Here is a 22,861-nt window from a genome sequence, read left to right as displayed (position 1 = left end):
CCATAGTTTTTTCACTCTGTACTACTATTATAAAAGTCCCACGGACAATATCACCAGACTCTTCAGTTCCTTTCAGCCACAGAGCATTTAGCCTCTTTTAGCTCATTGTTTTGGTTTTACAGCCCACAAAGTTGCTGCTTTGGTCGACGCTCATCATGCTTTCCAGCAGAAGACAACTCCTTGCAGCAAAAAAGCTCTGACTTACTGAATGTAAACCAATCTTGGAGCCCATAGGGTATAATCTGATGACGGATTAGCCTCTGAAGGCAACAGCCAATGTGTCAGGGCTTCAAGTTTCGCCAGTGGATATCTGGGCCGTCACGGTTTACAGTTTAATAGCAACCTGTGACGCGAGAATCAACACGACACGACATCTATGAGCGGATTGTTTCTCAAGTAAAATGTGGATATATATAAAAACAAAAGCTAAGAGTTAGCTAAATTGTTGTCAGACGATAGCTGCTGGATAACAAGATGGTATTTCAGTCAATGTGTTCTGCTTCTTTGTTCTTCACACTGACTCAAACTCTCAAATGTGATTGATCAGTGCTTCTCTGAATACAAACAGACAACAAACACAAACCAGAACATTACCAATACCAACATCTCATCCCTTGTTCCACGATTCTGCATATAAGTGCAGGTATCTGTTGATGGAGATTATACGCTACCTGCCCAGCCCCAAACAAAGTTAGCAGCTGGCTATAGCATGGACCTCTTCTCTGGGTTTACAAGATTTTGGGTCAGATCTAATTGTCCTTGAGGCTATCCTGTACTGCTTATGGCTGTCCTTAAGTACTTTTTAGATCAAGCCCCTGTATTTATTTTTTATTTATACTTGGCAGGCTTGGTTAGATTTTTCCGTGCCTCTGTCTTTATCTCCACTCTGTCTGGAATAAAATGCTGTAAAAGATAATGAATAGTAAATCAATAAGTTGTCCAGTGGTTGAAATGATGTTTGAACTACAATAAATAGGGTCATAGAGTTCGATGGAAGCCTGCTATTTATTTGAACTATTTTTTTCATTACCAGACTATGAAGAACATCTCCAGCCTCAGTAAATGTGCTTGCGTGGTGTTTGACGGCACCCCGTCGTACTGTTGAATAACGGGGAACACGATGGATCCCAGCTTTAAAGATTATTGAAACAATATATTAGCTCTCCTCTCAGCATCTTCAGTCTGCACACGCTGCATGCATCAGCACACATACAGACACACACACGATCACACAGTCCTTTTGTTCAGTCTGCCACTGTACACCTTTCTCTCTCGCTCTGTCTGTCTTTCTCTCTCGCTCTCTGTCCATCTGTTCTGCTGAGTCGTGAGATCAGGAGAGGGGTCCATACATCACCTCTCCACCTCCCTTGGGACAGCGCAGTGGAGGAGGGGAGGGAAGGAATGGGGAGAGATCGGCCTGGTGCTCTCTTTCTCTCTCTCACACATACACGCAAACCCCCTCACCACCAGCAGCAGCTGTTAGCAATGACGGCAAATTGTTTTTCCTACGCCTATTTGTGGTACACTACTGATTGGAAGGTCCTTTCTGTCTCGTGCTTGTGTGCACTGTCACGTGTGTGTGTGTGTGTGTGTGTGTGTGTGTGTGTGTGTGTGTGTATGTGTGTGTGTGAGTTGGATTAGCGCTTTAGCTACATTAGGAAGAGACTGAGACCAACACTTAGTTTAATGGAATTTCCATTCTCTACTTTTTGAGAACATGGTGTTATCTGACGACGGATCGACACACACTCATCGAGAGTCACATAGACGGAGAGAGGGAGCGATAAAGAGACAGAACGAGAGAGTGAGAGACAAGGAAAGCAATGGATGGGAACAGAGTGTGTGATTGATGAAGGGAGGGGTATCACCAAACAAGCAGAGAGAAAGAGACAAACAGAGCGAAATAGAGAGAATTTAGAGAAAGACACAGTAATGCGCCGAAGGTGGGAGGGAGGGAGGCAGACAGAGAGAGAGATGAGTAGAATGCAATAATGTGATAAAGCAGCTGAGGAATGGAGGTTTTTCTACACTCCGACGCTTTTAGTCCCATTTCTACTTTTTACGGCAGATTTCATCATATTACCAAAGGCCATTTTGGCTCTATTGTGGATAATAGGCTGCTGTGGAATTATTGCAGATGCTGGCTTAGATAATGGTCATTCTCTCTCTTTCTCTGTCTCCATATCTCTCTCCCTTGCTCTGTCTCCCCTGCGCAATAGAGGGAGGGGTAAGGCAGAGGAGGTAAAGGAGGAGAGAGATTAATGGCATACAAAGATGGGCAGAGTTGGGGGCGATGGAGATAGCTGAAGGTGCGGCGCATAGAAAGGCAGCTAAATGTGTAAGACAAAAGGAAGGAAGGAAAGGTTGTGTACTCTAGATAGCGCTTGTGTGCATGCTCAGACTGATTTGTGAATGTTTGTTTCTGGTGTAATACAATAAGTGGATAAGTAAATTGGATTTGTTCATCATTATATCTCTTCTCCAGAGCCAATAAACCCGGCAGAATCCTGCAGTAGATGTATCCTGAAGATCGGCAGTATGTTTAAAAAAACAACCACAAGTCACTGGTGAAATGTCCGCTTCTTTGACTGATTTTATTCTACACTGTTTCTATGACTTGGAATAGAAGACCAGAGCCGATCAATTGATTAGTCCAAGTAAAGAAAAATGAATCTGCAACTATTTGGGAATTGATTAATCTTTAAAGTGATTTTTGAAACAAAAATTCCAAACATTGGAACTTCTCAAATGTTGGAAAACATTGCTTACCCTGGTCTTATATCAAAGGAAATTTAAAGGAGACATATTGTGCTCATTTTCAGGTTTATAATTATTTTTGGGTCACTATGAGAATAGGTTTACATGCTTTAGTGCTCATGAAACCCACTGTATTCCCCCTCTGTCTAAAACGCTCTGTTTTAGCTCCTGTCTCTTTAAGGCCCCCATCCTGAATACACAGTCTGCTCTGATTGGTCAGCTCACACACGCCTGAAACCTAACAACAACAGAGCAGCTGTGTTAAATCAGTTCTTATGTGCCAAACTATGGCATAATGGCAAATTATGCAGAAATGTGACTCTGCGACGTAGTGTGATGTCACAAAGTCACAGACTTAAAGGCCAAACTTTAGGAGCTTCAGGAGCAGTTTTTTCTATGGCTTCAGGAATTTGTGATGGACGTTTTCACAGTTTTCTGAAGTTTTCAGAAAAATACTAAAAAGTTGTCAATAATGAAGCACTAATTGTGAGCAGTGGGTTACTGGTTCAAACCAACACATTAGCTATGAAAGCCATTGCAGAGTTTGATGGGCTGATTCATCCATCAGGCAATCAACAGACAAATCTTTATAATTGATCGTCTCATTGTCGCCATTGTCCACACAAATAATCAGTGTCTCCTGTTTCTCAGATGTGAATATATTACGGTTTTCTTAGTCTTTTATGATATTGAAGATTTTTTGATTTTGAACTGTGGGTTGGACGGCAATTTGAAGTCGGTGATGTTGTCCTGTCGATAGATCAGAAAATACTTCGTTTAATCAGAACTTGTTGCATTTTTCACTTTTTTTTTATTTCGTTGTTATAGAGACAACTTGACTAATCAATTAAGTGAGAAAATAATTAATCAATCATCATAATAATCATTAGTTGGAGCCCTGATCAATTGTACCGAGAGTGTTTGTGCAGTTAGTCAAATGTGAAGCAGCTGGTGCTGAGAATGGGAATATGTTGAGATGGGAGGCGACAGTATGATTACAGTAAGCCCTCTCCTGGAGTGTAATAAAACCACTGACAGTATAGTGTGTGTGTCTATATATATAGTATATAGTGTAACCACTCAGCTCCACGAGACCGTCTCACTGGAATATGGTCTGATAGAGGGGAAAGGTGGGGGGTAGTTGGAAGGGTGGAGAAATCAAGATGGAGGTAGGGCAAAGAGGATGGAAGCGGAAGGGAGTCAGATGATGTGAAGAAAAGGAGAGGAGAGGGGGAGGGAAAAGGAGGAGAGAAACACCGCCTGAAGAAACACAGGAAGAGAGAGATGGAAAGACTGAGGAGGAATGGCAGAGGGATGGAGGGAAGGGGGAGCCTACTGCCCCGAGACTACGGCAGAGAGAGAAAAAGAGTGAGGAGAGAGGGAGAGAGCAAAAGAGTGATAGCCTTACAGCAGCACCTAATGGCTTCTCTGGGGAGAGGGAGGGAGGGAGTGGAGAGGAGGAGAAGGCATAATGAGGGGCTATGACAGAGGCAGAGATAGATTTAGAGAGGTAGATGGAGGGAGAGACAAAGAGAGGTGGAGGTTATACGGCCGTTCAGTAAAGATGGAGTCAAAGAAAACGGGAGGAGAGAGTGAAAAAGAGGAAAATGGTGAATTGTGGAAGGGAAGGAGCGCAGGATGATCCCGATTCAGACGTTAAACGAGCAACAGCGAGAATAAAGATGGATGAGGGTGGATGCAGAGAAACAAATATGAAACAGGTAGAAACCAAATGAAAGCGGGGGTGAAGTCAGTTGGAGGAGGAGGTGGAGAGAGGCACTCTTGAATGAAGGAGGCAGGCGAGAAGAGGATCAGCCCTCGGGTGAACAAAGAAGGAAGGAATAAGGGGAAGATGGATGGAGAGGAAGGGTGGACGGAGAACAAGGGAGGAAGGGCGGGCGAGGGGTGGAGGAGCGGCTCGATGGAGGGATGTGAAAAGAGATAGAAAATAAGGGAGGGATTTGAAAAAAATGGAGATGAATGAGAGAACAGTGGAGGAGGAAAGGGACTGAATGAGACGAGGAAGGGAAGGAGGGATGGATTGAGTGAGAGAGAGAGCGAAAAGAAAGAACGTGTGGTGAGACGGTGAAGGAGGAAATTGAAGAGGAGGTTGTTCAGAGAGATGGAGGATGGCTGGATGGATTAAAAGGCAGTTTACTGTCATAACTGGAGAAAGAGAGGAAGAGAGGGAGGACGGACAGATGAGTGGGACGTATCCTAACCTCCGTTAACAGCCGTGTTATAGCACTGATCGCAGCTGTGAATAATTCAAACCCTCTAGTTGGGAATTCTCTCCGGGAAGAGCCCGAATATGATAACCTCTCACACACACACTCATCACACTGTTTGATTTCCTCTCTCTCTCTCTCTCTGTTTATTGCTACTTCAAGCTACAAGCTTTGTATATGACCCTCCATACGCATACAGTATATCTGTGCACGTACACACAGTAGTAATAAAGAGAGACGGCGAGAGAAAAGGAAGAGAAAGAGCAGTCCACCTGCTGTGGCTCCTAGTTGTCACTCAGACGTATACCATTCTCAGCCGCCATGATTAGATTACAGTCTCCCTCACTCTCCCTCTCTCTCTCTAGTACACACTCACACTATTCTCCCTTTTTTTTTTAAATGCACACATTTCAATCACTCACTCACACTCTTTCCCAGACGTGGCCTCACTCCCGCGTGCGCACGTGTGTCTTTAAGGTCTCCATGACGACCGTTTCCAGGGTGATTTACTATAGCACCTGGTCCCTCTCAGGGTGGTACACTCGTCTGCTCGCCACCATCACTCCCCGGCCACCGGTGATCTCATCCCTTTGCTCCGCTCACACTCCCTCCTCCTCCTCCTCCTCGCCTGTCGTCATGAACATGATTTACTCCTGTCTTCTGTCCTCTTGCTGCTCATCATATTCCACTGTCTGTGACCGTTTATCCACCTCAGTAATAATGTTCATAAGAGGGAACCAAAGCAAACCCCTCAGAATAGCTAACAAACTACAGTAAGAAGTGGGGCTGGAACAATTTGTCCATTAATGATCAGAATTTAGATATATGATTGCTTGTTAATAAGTCTTTAAGTCATTTAATCGTGCAAAATGTCAAATATTTGCTATTGAATATTGGGGAGAGACCATTTATCTGGCCTGGCCGATTATCGGGGCTGATGCTTAGTGTTGAGTGTTAGCATGCAAACACTGCTAATAGTGCTAAACAGCGCGTAATGGAAATTGGTTTTGCAGGCATTTGGTCATAAAAATATTGTACAAATTGACACCTCATAGTCGTATCTATACAAAATGTTATGGCAATCCATCTAATAGTTGTTGAGATGTTTCAGTCTGGACTGAAGTTTTGGAACGACCGATATGCATTGCCATTCATTTAATCACACTGCTAATGTGGCTAAAACATGAACACAGGTCTGTGAAATAACTTGTAGATTTCTGAAGTAATTTTTTTAAAAGCATTGTTACCACATGCTGCCATCTTGATTGTTGTAGAATCTATTCAATTTTTGGTGAAATGGAGGAGCCTGGGTGGAGCTGTGGTGAAGTCAGAATGGAGAAACCAACACAACTGAGGGTGTTGGCTAAGAAACCTACCAGTCAAGCTAGTCACAAGATATAATACCTTATAAATGGAACAGTGAATTGCAGTAGAGACAGATTATCTGTGATGTCTATGCACACGCCAACATTCCTGCATGCACAAAGAAGTAAAAGTCATCATGGGAGTATTGAAGGACAAACATTGCAAATAGGTTTTGGCTTTAAATGTTATGATCTGTATCATTATTCCCTAGAGTAAATATTAAATATGAACTGTTATATGAACTAGACAGGAAAAACATAACTAAAGTTTTTGTTTGGTAAATCTTAATTTAAAGAATGTCAAGCTACATGATTGCAAACAAGCGTGAAGTGATATACCCGGCTCTGTGCTGTCTGTGGGTGGCATCCTGTGTATGCAGAGAAGTCCCTTGGTTAAGCACAGTGTCTGCAAACAGCATTCATGCTGCAGGGATTCATTTACTTAAATTGATCCACTCCTGCATGCCTACATGCATTTCACAGCATCCCTGCACGGCATCGTGTTGGTTCAGTTCTGGTTAAAAGATGATCCCCAGAAAACCTGTTAACCCAGGCTGTTGTTTTTGAGTTTGTGACAGGAATTTTGTCAAAAGCATGGGGTTAAAGGGCTGTGTGTATTTTACTTTGGCATTGCCCCTTAAATTATATATATATATATATATATATAAGTGTGTGTATGTGCGTGTGTGTGTGTGTCCGTGTAGATTCAGAAATAGGCCAGTTAGGGTTTAGAGCAGAGAGATGTTAAGAGATTAAACAGACCTCTGTGGGGAGCAAGACTCCTCTCCAGCAGTTTAAATATAACTCTCTTCAGGGAGAAACAGAGTAAGTGTGTGTGAGTGTGCGTGTGTGAGTGTGTTTAAGGGGGTGGGGTTAGGGTAGGTGGGTGGATGTGTTTTACACAAGTGGTGGCTAAGAAACAAATCGTCGGCTTCATACTTCCACCTGTCCCGTTTTTTTCCCCTTCTTTTCCGTGTGTGTGTGTGTGTGTGTGTGTGTGTGTGTGTGTGTGTGTGTGTGTGTGTGTGTGTCAGAGTGATGTCTTCTTTACCTTTGGCGCAGTGGGGATACTTAAATATGGTGAGGTCTGGCTCCACCATCTGCTCGGGGTTAACGTGCATGTGTGTTTTGTGAGTGCATGCGTGCTTATGGTTGTGCCACTGCTGCATAATATTTATGTTTAAGCCATGCACTCTAATACACGACACATGGATGTTTTTTTTCTTCATAACAAATACTATATTTCTCAACTTCCCATATACCACGGTAAGCAGAACGTGATTGAAAGCATATACTGACATATGCCTGCCGTCCACAGATGAGAACAGACTAGAAGATTCCTATCAAGCTGTGAAGACTATTGACTGCCCTTTTCACATTATAGCCATAGACAAGTACACTGCCGTCAAATATCTGTCACTAACCAGCACACCTACATGACAATGTTAATATCTGTGCAGAATCCAACTGGCAAATTTGGAAGTGCTTAAGTAAATTGTGATCTGAGGCTCAATTGGGAGTCAAGAGCATCATATAATGCCTGAGAATTTAGTCACCGTGGGCAAATCGGGGATTTTAAACCATGAACTTTCCTGGGTTTAGTCCTGTGAGTTACAGAACTTTTAGTCTTCAATGATCGCCCAATAGTTATACAGAACCATTGCATATAGATTGTATGCATACCAGGACTCACCTGGTCCTAAAATAGTAGGTTAGTCAGCTCTGATAGTAACCCAACTCACTTATTCACTAAAGCGCTAAAGCAAGGTGACACACATACAGTCAGGGGCAGGTTATGGTTGAGTGTGATGCTTAAAGGATAATTTCACCCAGAAAAGACCACTAAGTTATTATCAACCCACCCCCGTGTGGATGGAAAGTCGGCTTAAGTTTCATAGTCCACAAAACATTTCTGAAGCTTCGCAGCAAAATAGCGTTGCAGCATTCTGTTAATTAACTGAATTAGACAGGGACAAAACAACAACAAAAAAAACATAAGATGGCTCTATACAGCTCATCCAGCACAATTCAAGTCTCCAGAAGCCCTGAGATCCCAAATTGATTTGAAAAGACGTAATTTACACCCTTTTTAAAGCCAAAATCTTCACTGTAGCTGCTAAGCTAAAAGCATTAGCACACACCCCATCTGAAGTGGCTGCAAAATAAACTCTGACAGCCTTTATATGCATCTTTCTCATCATCCTTCATACTGTACATCAATACTTTTCAACCTTATTCAGCCTGCAGCCCTTGAATAGGCACATTGCAGAAACTCCCCTCCAGCAGCCAGACACATTCTACGAGGCATCCAGTCACATTGCTACAAGTTTCTTTTACAACTGATTTGCATATTCCTATATATCTAAGACATCATCAGCAGGGTCAGAGAGCAAGGTCAACCAGTGTGAAGCTCAAGGACATTCAGACATTGACGAGCGCTGGCTGTGAATGGGATCAAACCTGTGACCTTCAAGCCAGCCATGCTCTTCAGAGACGCAGCTTTAACACGCTGGCCAAATCATCAACTGCTGCAGCATCCACCGTTGCTCCAGCTGTGCTGCTCAGATGTACTTCCTGTTCCCTTTCTCAGTCTGATTGCAGCCGTAGTCTGCGTGTGAGTCTAATGAGGCATCTCCCTAATCCATCCAGCCCTCACTCTCTGTTCCCTCTCTTCCACTGCTCCTGCTCTCCTCTTCTTCACACTCCCTCCCTTCCTTCTCTCACACAAGTGGGTGACAGATGTGAGCCACTCTGGAGAGCACACAGACACCCAGCTCTCTGCTGCCAGGCGCCACTCCTCTGTGTGTATGTATGTGTATGTGCGTCTGAGTGTGTTTACGCATGGTGTGCAGTTGTGTTTCACTTAATGCCTTTGTGCATGAACTGTAAGGCATCATGTAGGACTGTAGTCTCTCTGTATGTGTTTCTCCCTGGGTATTGAATGTGGTTGAATGTACTGTACTGTGAGTACTCACAATGTTGGGTCCAACAGCTTTGCGGGGACCGAAATGCTGAACCCCATAACGTACATTATATAATTTTAGGATTTTAGGGGGAAGATTTGGGTGAGGAAATTGTGTGTGTGTGTGTGTGTGTGTGTGTGTGTGTGTGTGTGTGTGTGTGTGTGTGTGTGTGTGTGTGTGTGTGTGTGTGTGTGTGTGTGTGTGTGTGTGTGGTGTTTTGTTTTTCTTTATTTTTGCGTTCTCAATACTGAGAGCTTACCCACGGTGTGGTGTCCGACAACTTTGTGGGGACCAATGCCGGACCCCATAATGTACATCATTAAATTTTAGGATGAAGATTTGGGCAAGGAAAACGTGTGTGTGTGTGTACGTGTGTACATGTGTACATGTGTGTGTGCGTGCACGTGCGTGTGTGTGTGTGCGTATTTCATAGTTAAGTCACCATAGGAGCAGGTGATTTTATCCAAACTGGAGTGTGTATGACCATACCAGTGTATGCGGATACACCTTTAAGCACACACACACACACACACACACACACATAGATAATAGACACGTCCAGTATTTCCGCTCCATAGACATAGGAATGAAACGGACAATCTCTCCCCCACTCTCTCACTTGCACACATGCACACACACATTTCCGCTCTCTTCACATGTAATGCAATCACCTGGGCTCTCCATGCTTCCTAACCCAATAAAGCTGACAACCTCCACCACACACACACACATACACACACACATACACACACACACACACACACACACACAAACAAACACACACATCCCTTAGAACGACCTGTGATACATTCACCTCTACTTTCATTTCGACCTCCGTTCCTTTTTTCCGGTCTATCTGCATCTTACAGGAGCTGTTGCAGTTTCAAACTCCAGCTTCTCTCAGCCTAACCATAGAGTCTCATTAGCCGCTTGCAGAGTTTAAGGACTCACTCGAGCCGGTCCAAGGTGCCATACAGCGTCTGGGGAGCAGACAGAGAAACAGAGGCTCAGACACAGAGAGTTGGATCGACGTGGCTAAAACAGAAAATAGACAGACAGACTGTGGATGCTCTTTGTTACATTATTCAACAATATGCATGAGTTAGGACAGAGAGGACAGAGAGAATGGGAGATGGACTGATGAATAGAGAAAGAAGAGGTTGAAGAAAGCCTGTAGAGTAACTGTGAGTGTGTGTACTGTATGTGTGACTGGGGTCTGCCTAGTGTTGTGGAGGGTGACCAGGCATGGCGGCCATAACCGCTCCTCCGAGCGCCATCTGCTCCTCGCCGCAGCAACTGTTGCCAGGGTACCTGCTCTCCTCTCTTCCCCTTTATCCCACCTTTTACTCTTTTTGCTCCTCACCTCCCATCTCTTCCTCCTGTTTTCTTCCTGATCTGCTCTCCTTTTCTACCTTTCTTCTTCCCTCACGCATGTTCTTTTCTCTTCCCGTCAATTTATTCCATTTCCTTTTTCATTCTAAAGAGGATACCTGCTCTCTATTCAATAAGCTTTATTGGCGTGACATTCAATTCGTTGTATATTAGCAACGCTTCAGTGAAGTACTAATAACACTGAAATACTACTGATACTACTGCTAATTCATTAGCTCCTTTTTTAATCCTTTCCCTCATGTGTCTTCTGATTCTCTTTATTTGACTACACACAGTGTATATAAACTCATTCTGTCAGTTCTTCAGCTAACTGCTACACACACACAAGCTCGGCCAAAGTCTTGAATTTTCAGAGACTTTTCCTCTCCTCCTTCCTTTGAAATCCATCTCTCTTCCGTTCCTTTCTGGCGATTGTGTGGACATGACTCAGGGCCCCCTGTCTACAGAGAGAGAGAGAGAGAAGCAGAGAACGAGTGGAGAAAGGAGTTTGATGGCGGGGTGTTTAGAGAGAAGGGAAGAAAAGAGGTAGAGTGAGTGGGGGAGAGGGAGAGATCGTAGATCAGAACCGTCATGATTGAGCCATCTGCTGAGAGGAGGCCAGTGAGACTCAAACACACATACATACACACATGCGTGCTTAAAGATCACCACTGCCACCCGTTGGTCATTGTCTGACACTACGCCTCTGCTCCTTTCTTCCATCGTCTGACTGCCCTGCTGCCTGCCATCCGGTAGGAACATGCCAGGCGGAGATGAGACACGTAGCTCTGAACATCGATCAGTCTGGTCTGGCTGTCTGGTGAGCCAGTCTTAAGCAGCCGATTCTGTTTGCTCCACAGGGTTTTTTTGTGCTCTAATATATGAGATTTATCTCCACCAAACTCCTTTCTAAGAAGAGCAGAGCTTCAGTGCGGATTATGAGGCTTTGGCTCTTTCAAAACATATTGAGTATAGCGATGTGTTACAGGCTCTTGCCAATGTTACGATGCACTACTGTAATCCTGCTTTTGCTGTTTCATTCTTGCCCTGCAGTTAAATGTGATTTGTTGTACACTGTCTGTCCCTCCGTGTGGCTGTGGGTGGCTGTGTGTTGTTGAATTTCTACGTGTGCGAACACACTCTTTACTGGCCTGAATCGTTCTTTCCTCTCCTCGCAGGCCTTTCCACTCTCTTACTGTCAGCCGGCCTAAACGATGTCCACTCTCATTCAGCTGTCTAACCTTTAATAGATTTATAAACGCTCCCCTCCCATTGGCCAGAGCAGGCCATTTCATCCTATTAGAGATTAGCATACGGCTGAGTGGAGGAGGAAGTGCTCTTTATATGCTAATGAGGAGATAATGTATGCAGCGAGGACCAACCATTGCCCCCGTTGGGAGGACTCGGGGTGGCCTGACGAGCTGAATCTTGAAGCAGTCCTGTCTTTATCTTGTTTTTCACTCTCGTTCACACATACCAGGACTGTGTCTCTGTGGGCTATTATACAACACAGTGGCTGACTATAGTATTATGTCTAAAACAGACTGATCAAAGGTGTCACTGTAGATGCCAATAACGCCTGGGGATGTACTGAGTACGCATTCTTTCTGTCCCTGATCTATTTGTGATAAGAGTAGTAACCCTGAAGCCGAGGTTTCTATGGTTTCAAATTACTTTGTTAAATGCGGAGCAGAAAAGCTAATTTAGCCCGTTTTTGTCCAGATTTACCCTTTAAAGGTGCTATATGTAAGAAATGACCACCTGTCAAATTCATACTTAAAACAAACAGAGCAGCATATCACTATAGTAAGCACCAACTGTAGCTGCCATTAGCTGGTTAGCTCAACTAAAATTCTTACATGTTGCACCTTTTTAAGCAATAAAAACAAGAAAAAGTAATAGTCCAACATTTTGGGGAAATAGACTTATTAGCTCTGCGGCCAAGACTGAAATGAGAAAATCAATGTCACTTTCATATCTGAATGGTAAATCGGAGGCTACTAATGTTTGGTTAGATTAGCTCAGCACAATGATTGGAAACAGGGAAATGGCAAGCCTGGCTCTGTCTGAAGATAATTGAATTTGCCTAGCACATTTAAACAAATGTGCTATCTCTTTTGTTCAATCCATACAAAAATCAAAGTGTAAAAATAAAAGTTTAGCATTTTTTGTTGGACTGTTTCTCAACTGGGACCAGTTGCCAGGCAGCCAGTAGAGACTTCAGGAAGTTGTAGATATAATAAGATATAATTTGCAAGCTCTAGAGGGGCTGGTAGGTGGATTTTGTTACCTTTGGACAGTACCAGGCTAACTGCTTTGCCCCGTTTCCTTTATGCAAAGCTGAACTAGCCTGCTAGTAAACAGACAGATGAAAGAATAGTATCAATCCTCTCTGTGACAAGAAAGCATATAGGAATATTTCTGAAAATGTCAAACTTGCTTATCGATATATGATTGACTTGCAGCTCAACAGTCCATCTGACCAGGTGCCCCCTTCCTCTCCATCTTTACAGGAGCAAGGTGTGGTGGGAATGTCACGACCACCGGGCGCCATCCCGCCTCCTCACCCTGCTGGTGGCGTGGCCTCAGGGGTGGGGCCCAACCAGGGGTCAGGTCCACCTCCAGGCTATGTGGGCAACCAGCAGCAGGCGGCCATGATGAAACAGATGATGGCGTTGGAGCAGGAGAAGAGGGTGCAAATGCACATGATGGAGCAGCAGAAGCAGCAGCAGCTCTTCAGAGAGCAGAGACAACAGCAGCAGCAGCAACTACTGGCCGAACAGGTGAGTCAGTGTGTTCATAGCATAACATTGTGTGATGATGTGGTGAAAACGGCTGTATGATTCATCTATCATGCATTAAATTATAATTTGTGTGTGTTTCTGTGTGTGCATTGTTTGTTCATACATTACTGTGTAATTGTCTGTGTCTGCAGCTCTAACAAGAGCGGCTCATCCTCTCCTCTTCCTTACTGCTGTCTGGTTGCATGTATAATTACCCTCAACCAGCCCCCTCTTCACTACTTCCTTTTCATCTCTGCATTGTGTGTGTGCGCCTGTGTATGTGTGTGTTTTTGCCACATGCCGCCTGCTGTGATAATGTGGTGTTTTCTTTTTATTTCTCTCTCTGTGAGGGAATCAAGTGTTAAAGAGTTCTGAACTCTGAAGTCACCACCCACTATGTTCATTTTAATTGGATCTGCAAAAACATACACAGACACACAAATATAGGTGTCTGAAAGGGAGCACATCCTGTTGGGGTTTAGTGTATGTTGTTAACTGGATATCATACCTCCATTTAAATGAGCAACACCTCTGCTGCTTTCAAGCGCACATTCAGAAGCTGCTTTTCATGCTGCAAGGACTAAAGTTTTTCCACTTAATCTTTTTAGAGTATCAGGGCTGCCTTTGGTTTTCTGTTTAAACACGGATCAGTTATGGTGTTAATTATGTTGGAGAGCATCATGCAGACAATGTGCACCAATGCAATCCTGAAAGAACACATCTGTCTCACTGCTTTACCAAACGTCTGTCTCACATCAACTGTGCCAAATATGTCGCTTCTGTACCAAACATCTGTTTCTTCTGTACCAAACATCTGTCTCACATCGAATGTACCAGACGTGTCTTATGTACCAAACATCTGTTTCTTCTGTACCAAACATCTGTCTCACATCGTATGTACCAGACGTGTCTTATGTACCAAACATCTGTCTCGTCTGCACCAAACATCTTTTTCACATCAACTGTCTCAAGCATTTGTCTCCACTTTACTAAACACCTGCCTGATGTCTGCTCTGCTATACCAAACACCTGTCTTCCCGCTACTATACTAAAAATATATCTCCATTGCAACTAAATTCTGCCTCACATCGACTGTACCAAACATGTCTTCTTTACCAAACATCTGTCTTTTCTGTACCAAACAGCTGTTTCACTCCTGCTGCGCCAAAACATTTGTCTCACTTGTACTGTGGCATTTGTAAAGTAAAAAAAATGATATATTCCAACAGCTATCGAAATGACAATAAAGGTACTCAGAATGTCAGGAAAGTAGTGACTTGGACAGTGTACTTTATGAGAGTTTACCACACTCACAACACCAAGTGAAATGTGCAAGAATGCTCAAAGAATGTCATATAGAGAAAATAAGGCTTTATACACTTGGGTCCAATGCAATATTTAATGATAACAAATTGGGCAAAGATGTTTTCCCCTATAAAGGTGCAGTGACTAGCTTTGGAGTGAAGACTTCATTGTTGATTTTATAACAGAATTTAACTTTGTTAATACAAATCAGATCCCTTTTCTCGTCTGTATCCCATTATTATAATATCAATTAATTTAAAAAGATATGAAGACATATGAAACACATTGACAACCTACATTCTTAACAATTTATGTGTGTGTGTGTGTGTGTGCAGCTCCAACAGCAGCAGCATCTCCCCAGACAGATGGGTCAGGGCCAGAGGAATCCATACCCCCAAGTCAATCAGTACCAAGGTGAGACACACGAACGCACGTCTTCATTTCATACGTGCAACAATACACGTAATATGAGCAGAAACATAAGAATGGCAGCATAGATTTTCTAATAGATGAGGCAAGACCTGACCTAGATTCTTTAGCATTTTATTGATGACCACATTAGTAAATTTGATTTTTTGGTAATTCAGCTTCTAGTTCTTTGCAGACCATCCAGATGGTTACACAAATAAGACTCACAATCCCACATGCATGCTTGGTCTGCAACAAGTATGGTATACATGGTAGAGTGCCAAGACATTTAGACATTTAACAGATTTTACAGTTCACTGTCTGCCATATTCAGAGACAGATAGACACACAAACACATAAAAACATGTATGCAAACAGCAGCGCTGACTGAACATCACCCTGAAACCGAACCTCATCCTCTCTGTCTGTCTCTGTCAGATACATCAGTTGGCGCTCAGATGCTCTTCAGCCTCTCTCTCTCTCTTTCTCACTCTCTCTCTCTCTCTCTGTAAAAAAAATATAGAATATTCCTGCTCTGCCTGTTACCACGGCAACTTGTCTGTCCTGGATCCCCCAGAGTTCCGGTGAAGTCAGAGAGATGGATGAGAGGAGGGAAATGGGAGAGGGGGAGAGAGGGTGGAGGCTGGTAACAAGAAGAATAGGTAGATGGTCTGCTCAGTAGAAGGAGAGGTTGGGAAGAGAAAGAGAGAGAGCGAGAGATGAGTGGGTGAGAGGATGATGGAGAGATGAAGAAATACATTGAGAGGGAGGAGGAGAGTCAAGTCGAAAGCCATTTATAGCCATCACAGAGTCTGTCTGCAAGTCTAGGAGATAATGTGGCGAGGAAGAGGGGGCTTCATCATGAAACTCTGGCCTAGAAATATACCTGTTAGTTCAGGTATCCCGCAGCGTTTCAGTGATTTGAAAGCAACCAGTGCAACTGCAATCAGAACACAATCATCCACTCTCTACTCGTTTATATACAAGAAGTGATGTGTGGAATAGATGTGGCTATTTCTTCAAGTTACATTACCTCCAACTCTGCTCGCTCCCTACTTACTGACAAGTCTGGAGTGTGTGATCCTCTTCGTTCTGACTCCTCTGTTACAGTTGCAGTCTGATCTGTGAGGTGAGGGATTAGTGGAATGATGTCAGAAGTGGGTGTATTAGAGGATTTAGAGCCATTTCCACGCTAGCAGACCTCCTCGGCTCTGCCACTACCAAGCCTCTAATAGGAAAAAGTGGGGAATTCAGGTGCTAGTGCTTTAGAGTGTTTAGTTTGATTTTAGTGTGGTATTTAAAGCAAATTGGGAGGGAAGCATTCGTTTCCAGAGTAAACCGATGTCACAGAACATAAATCTTTGCCGCAGAACTGACTTAGTAGATTGGTTTTATGTGCCATTTGGTGATTTAAGTAGATCTAGTACATAGGCTCCAAAGCTCTTTACGACAGTCCAGCTCCTTTGTGTTTTCTGTCTCCATATGCTATTCTATTTTTTTCCCAACTTCATTGTCTCTGTTGTCTGATGTTAACTCCTCTGATTCTTCTCTCCTAGGACCCCCTCAAGATCTGGCATCCAGGAGCCAGGCTCTCCAGAGCATTCGGGCTGCACGTCTCCTACAACAGCAGCAGCAGAACCAGCAGCAGATGGTCCAGATGAGTTCTGTTCAGGGCCAGGGAGGCTCAGTGGGACCCCAAACTGATATGGGCCTTCCCTATGGCAACCAGGGGTCCAACCAGGGTTCCCTGTATGGGCTCAACCCCTCCATGAGCCAAATGATCCACCAGCAGCAGCACCAGAGCCAAAGTGTCCAAGCCTCCATGGGTCTTCCACCTCAGCACAACCCTGCCGGAGGGCCGCCCCGGCAAGCAGGTGCAGGTCCTGGGGTCGGAGGTATGCCCGGAGGCCCCGGAGGTGGTGGAGCTGGAGCGTATGGAGGCCAAGGGATGTTAATGAACTCCATGACCCAGCAACCCCTCAAAGGTCCTCCCAACGCCAAAGCCCAAGCACAGAGACTGCAAAGCATGCTGGGAGCAGGAGGAGGAGGCGGGGGAATGGCGGCGGGTGGCTGGCCGCAGCAGCAAGGACAGAGTCTGCAGGCCATGGGGGGAGGAGTCGGAAGGACTACAGGAGGAGGGGGAGGAGAAATGGTGGGGTTCAGCTCTGCCCAGGGTTATGGGATGCAGCCGGGTCAACCCCCCCGCATGGCCAAGCAACACTTTCAGGGCCCGGGCCAGGGGATGAGCCAGGGAATGGACCCCAGAGTGGGCAACCCAGCGGCTGGTATGGGAGGCCCAATGATGGGCCCTCACATGGGCGGTCAGCCCAGGACCAACCAGCCCCGGCCCATGGTCATGAACCAGGGGATGAACCAGGGGGTGATGGGCCAGGGGATGACTGGGATGGCAGGTTTTGGGCCGGGCCCTGGGGGGCCTGGGATAGGGGCAGGGGGAGGAGGAAGTGGACCCTATGGACCAGGGGGAGTTGGGGTTGGAGGTCAGCCACCGGGCTACCAGAGGACAGCCAATCAGGACATGTCATCCTATGGTTATGGGGGCGGGCCCTCAGGGGGAGGAGCTTTCGGATTGGCCGATGGCTCAGGGGCAGAGCTGGACTCAAGCGATGGTTGGATGGAGGAGTTTTTCCCGAGCCAATAGCCACCGGGGAAACTGGAGAAGAGTTTTTACTGGATGAACTAAACGTTAAAGCAGGACAAAATTTAAAACCTGAGAAAGTAAAACAAAAAGGATGACATGATGTGGACTGGCATGTTTTTGTTTTGTAAAACATGAGCAAGATTATAAATGAGTTCTTGTGTTATGTTTTGTGTGTGCAAGTGTATGTGTGTGAGTATGTGAGATGAAGAGCGCGATCATTATGTCTTGTGCATATTAATGAAAAACCAATATAGAGATTAAGAGGTGTGTTTCATTAGTTTCCCTTTTTTTCTGCACGGATGAATTTTTCTCATGTTCCAGTGTTTGAAAGTGAGCCCCGTTTACACAGCAGCGCTTTGAGCCCAAGCTTCAGCAGGGGCTGATTGAACACCGCAGACTGATGAAGGGGAAGGAAGACTTGTTCTCAAGACAGCAATTTATTTGTGTTTGTGTGTTTGTGCCACCCAGCTCAGTGCTTCACATCTCTCAACTATGTGAGGAGCTGAAGGGAGTAGAAAGCACTCTCAGCGCTCCCATTTCCTCTCTTAGATTTGTGCCCCCCCGTACACACACACACACACACACATGCACACACACACAAATCTGTCTCCCTCGCGCTCTCTCACTTTGTTCCTCTCACTTGATCTCTCTCCCTCATCCTCCTTCCCTCTCTCCTCCCGTCTTTCCCACCCCCTCTCAAGAGAATCGTTCCTCGCTCTCAACACTCCTCTCTCTGTTTAAATTGTGAACATCACAACCGAACAAATGATGTTCTTCTATTGTGCCACACAAGCGCACTCTGCCCTCTAGTGCTTTTGCTAAGTAATCGACCTGGGTGGCGTTTTGGGGGAGAGGGGGGGGGGTTTCATTTCCTGTGCATGGCTGTGGATGACGGGTATGCATGTAGAGAAAGACAAAGAGAGTGAAAAGCAGAGAAAGAGGGACAGAATAGGCAGCTAAAGCAAGCGCTAGGATTCAAAAGCTAATGCACATACACACACACACACACACACACACACACACACACGTATACAAACCAACAAACAGACAGACAAACAAACATCAGCCCGGGAGGATGAGCGGATGTGTGAGAGGCAGCTAACGGAGCTAATATTGCAGTAAATTTCTGCCTGTGTGACACAAACCACATCACATACATCAGGCTGACACAAAGCAAAACGATCGCTGGGCACTGAATGTATTCAAGCACCACAAGTGACTTCTTTTTAAGGAAAAAAAAAAAAAAGCTCATTGGAAGCCCACCCACATGGTTTTGTTTGTTGCTGTGTTTTATCTCTAACAATGATGCTGGTTGTGTCTTTGTCGATTAAAAGGAAAGAAAAAAAAGTTCAAATTAGCCTTCTTTTAGTTTGTGTTGTCTTTTGAAAATCTGTTTGTCCTCCCGTCGCAGCACAGCCTCCCCTCCCATTGTGACACAGCTAGTTGTCAATCACCGTGGCCCTGCTTTACATTGTGGCTTTTCTTGTACCGCAGCTATAAAACGCCCTCGCTCCGAACTAGAACGTAACTGTGCTATACTGTAACACTACTGTGAAGAAATACGAGTTGTCCCCTTCCAGCGTTTTACTAGGAAAATGAACCACTGCTAAGCCTTGAGTTTATTTCATAGACAGTAGAGAAACTTCAGACAGCTGGCTTAAAGGGTGATGCCGGTTAGCGCCAGTTAGCATCAAAACAATCAGTGCTTCCACTGAAGTCAGTGTCTCCCCTTCTCTGAGCTTACTAGCATACTGTAGGCTTTCCTCCAGGCCTTATGGCTTTAATTCATCATCAACAAGCTGTCCACTCTTTTGCCCTAATGGTTGAGTAATAAATATGTGTCAAATAGGTTTTAATACAGTAGTTGTTGGTAACACCTTACTTCTCTAACTGTTTTGTAATCTTGGTTAAAAGGTGAATGAAAGCGTGTTTGTATGTGCATTACTTTGTATTTAGCTCATCAGAGTGAAAGGTTGGAGGATGACGCTGTAATCAACAAACCAAAAAGCCTTCTTCTCTGTAAACTTAACTCCTTGCCATCAATGCATTTGTTCTCATGGTTGTTGATGTTGTATAATCCAACCCTTTAAAAACAAACTTTAACCACCACCACGCCCATCATCCTGTAAGCGTTGCTGCATTTGGTAGCACCCACGAATGAGGTTCTGTACTTTGATTTTGTCATGTTTGGGGAGTAGAAGTCCTTCCGCCTCACTGTGTGGAGTCTGAAGGTCAACGGCAGACGGGTTGAGGGTTGTAGCGTCCCCCAGTTTTATCAGGGGGAGATGGTCAAATAAATGAAAACCCTCTCTGATTGTTTGAGCCTTCCTTGTGCAGGAAATGCAGTGGCGCAGTCACCGCTTCAATGGCTCCACTGCTCATGCTTCCAAAACTTTAATGTCGCTCCAGCACTCCAGGCAGGCTCAAATCAAAACTCAGAGTGCTTGACCAGTGAAATGGAGGCGGTGTGTAGGAAAACACCTGACGTGTACCACTCCAAACAGGAGACGGGAAGGTAGAGAAACTCTTCTGGGTCAGTGTTAAGGTCACAGCCTTTGTGACCTTTTAGTCTTCTTCAAAATAAGGGTTCATGATTTGGTTTGAAATCCCTTCTGGAAGAGAAAGGAAGCTTCCTCCAAATATCATTATGTACCGGGACCAAGTCTGTAGACAACATTTTAACAAAAATGGTTGTTGTTGATGTTCTTTGTTTTATTTTATTTGTTTTTTTTTACTGGTGCTGACATATATGTGATTATGAGAAAAAGTATATAAAAGATAATGGCTATTTGTAAATATGTTTTTACAGGTTTAAATACATCAGATAATACAGTCTCTACTCTGTAAAGAATTTACTGTTTGTTGGAAAATAGAGAAGTATTTTTATTTTGAAGTTTTTTGGTTTCACGTTTAACCCATCTGAGCTATGCCATTGCACTTCAGACAATGTCTTACTACTAATTTGTATTGTAAACCTCCTCTCTTTTTTGGAATTTTTTTCATTTGTTTTTTTTCTAGTTTGAGATTTGACTCTGTTCTTAAGCAGTGCTTATTTCTTTTTATCCTGTACAGAATTCTGAAATGTTAACAAAAGAGAATTACAAAAGACTTTTTTTTGTTTGTTTTTCAAAAAGATACAATAAAGAGAGAATGTTCTCGCTGATCATATTAAATGAAAGCTTGTTGTTCATTGGGTTTATTCGTCTTGAGCGCAAAACTGAGTGGTAGAAGGTTAACAGATGCTAGCTAGATACAATTACTCTGAAGTTTTTAGATTGGTTGAGATATTAAGAACATATTAAATTGTTTAATCTACAACATGTCAAGGATGACACAATAAAGCCAAATCATTAATATTCCCATTGTGACACCAGCACTTGAATATGAAGATAACATTATGAAGTAGGCTGTCTGTTAACTGCTAAGTATGACTAGCTCGCTAACGATTTAGCTACTGTTACAAGAGTTTGTACAGCAGTAAATACAGCAGTAGCCTACAGCACAATTAGCTTCAGTGAGTTGCTAACTGAAAATGCTGGTGCTCTGTGTATTAAATCCAAACAGCAACCTCCGGAGCTGAAAAAAATTTGCTAGTCAGTGTTGCCAACATTTTCCAATGAAAGTAGCAGACACCAGCTCCAAAAGTTGCCAAATGACGCCATGCCTCAATTTGCATATTGATGACTTCAAGCCGTATAAAAGGTAGATTGAGAAATCTTCAGCCAAATAATCACAGTCACAACATGGAGATCTTATATTTGATGTAAAAGAATGTACCAAAGGAGGGAGAGCAGGACCAGATATTTACATATTAACAGCCTACACCCTTTTCCAGAGAGAGAGAGTGAGAGAGAGGCTCAAACTAATTATTAACAGATTAGTGAGCTGCACTTCAGAGAGTTTCAAAGCAACTCACTATAACCAACTTAACTCCCACTCCTGCAGTGGTCGGCGTCCGCCTGCCTCACACGCCACACATACGCCCATAACCCCACGCATGACACACGAGGGCAGGGAGAGTTCCTGGTGTTGTCGACCCCTTCATCAGTGCTTACTCTTAACAGCATACATGGGAATGAATGACAATGTCTTTCATTTCTGCTGAAATACGTCACTTGTAGCTATTTTGAAATAAAGTCGCTAAGAGGGGTCACCAAGATCGCAACAATGGTAGAAGTGCTGAAACTGCAGTTCTTCGAATGGCCACTTGAGGCTGGCTGTAAAAGCAAGTCAATATCCTTAAGACCTCACGTTAACTCACCTGTGTAACTTAAGGCTAAAAGTTATGCATAACTTAGTGTGCAGATGCTTTCGAGTGACAGCTAGCCACTAGCTGTCTAGCTAGCTGTCAGCAACCAGGCTTCATTCATCCTACCTCGGCTCCACCATGCTCCACCTCCATGCCCATTTTTGGATTGTTGGGGGGGTAAGCAGAGTCAGGTATCACAAAGATGGCGACAGCAGGAGCGACCACGGCAAGCTTCACAATGGCTCTTCAGAAACCGATGGGTGCCGTCACAGAGACTACGTCCATGTTCATACAATCTGTGGCGTGTTTTCAGTTAAGCTAGCTAGTTGCACATGACCTCACCAGTGTCCTTTGATATTACACAAACATTCCCACGAAACCTGAACCAATCACTGCTCTGGACATGCTTGGACATGCCCATATTATTAACATCGGCCTACATACAGACAACTGAAAGGAAATGTGGTGTGGGGAAAACAGGGAAGAAGTTTTAATTCATTTTATTAATTGGTTAGTGGTTACTGTCACTGTCTGCACTCAATGAACAGCAACACTGTGTCTGCGAACACACAACAACATCAATACTCACCCGTTTAGCTGACAACCAGTAATCTCATTTTGTTTCAGGGTCGCAAGACTGACTGAGACAAATGTACACACATCCATGCAGCGCCTAAAACCAGACTGACTAACCGCTGCAGTAATGTTTTGTCTAACAGACCTGATTTGCATAATTAGACTTGCATATGCTAAAGAGCAGAGCCTTAATTCTGT

The 22,861-nt window shown here is 44.1% G+C and overlaps 1 protein-coding gene across 1 annotated transcript in view; it reads left to right on the top strand.

The window, feature by feature from the left end:
- maml3 (mastermind-like transcriptional coactivator 3) overlaps window positions 1–21,026 on the top strand; it is a 107,312-nt gene extending 86,286 nt beyond the window's left edge. Inside the window, exons 4-6 of the mRNA XM_084339664.1 lie at window positions 13,197–13,466; window positions 15,107–15,185; window positions 16,736–21,026. Of these exons, the coding sequence (XP_084195790.1) occupies window positions 13,197–13,466; window positions 15,107–15,185; window positions 16,736–17,838 (1,452 nt within the window). The 3' untranslated portion in view covers window positions 17,839–21,026. The remainder of the gene's footprint in view (window positions 1–13,196; window positions 13,467–15,106; window positions 15,186–16,735) is intronic.
- The last annotated feature ends 1,835 nt before the right edge of the window (window positions 21,027–22,861 follow it).

The sequence above is a fragment of the Pagrus pagrus genome, assembly GCF_965226575.1.
Source record: "Pagrus pagrus genome assembly, chromosome: 2".
NCBI classification, from domain to species: Eukaryota; Metazoa; Chordata; class Actinopteri; order Spariformes; family Sparidae; genus Pagrus; species Pagrus pagrus.
The sequence above is the reverse complement of the archived record's forward strand: the minus strand, read 5'-3'. Positions and strand labels throughout refer to the sequence as shown.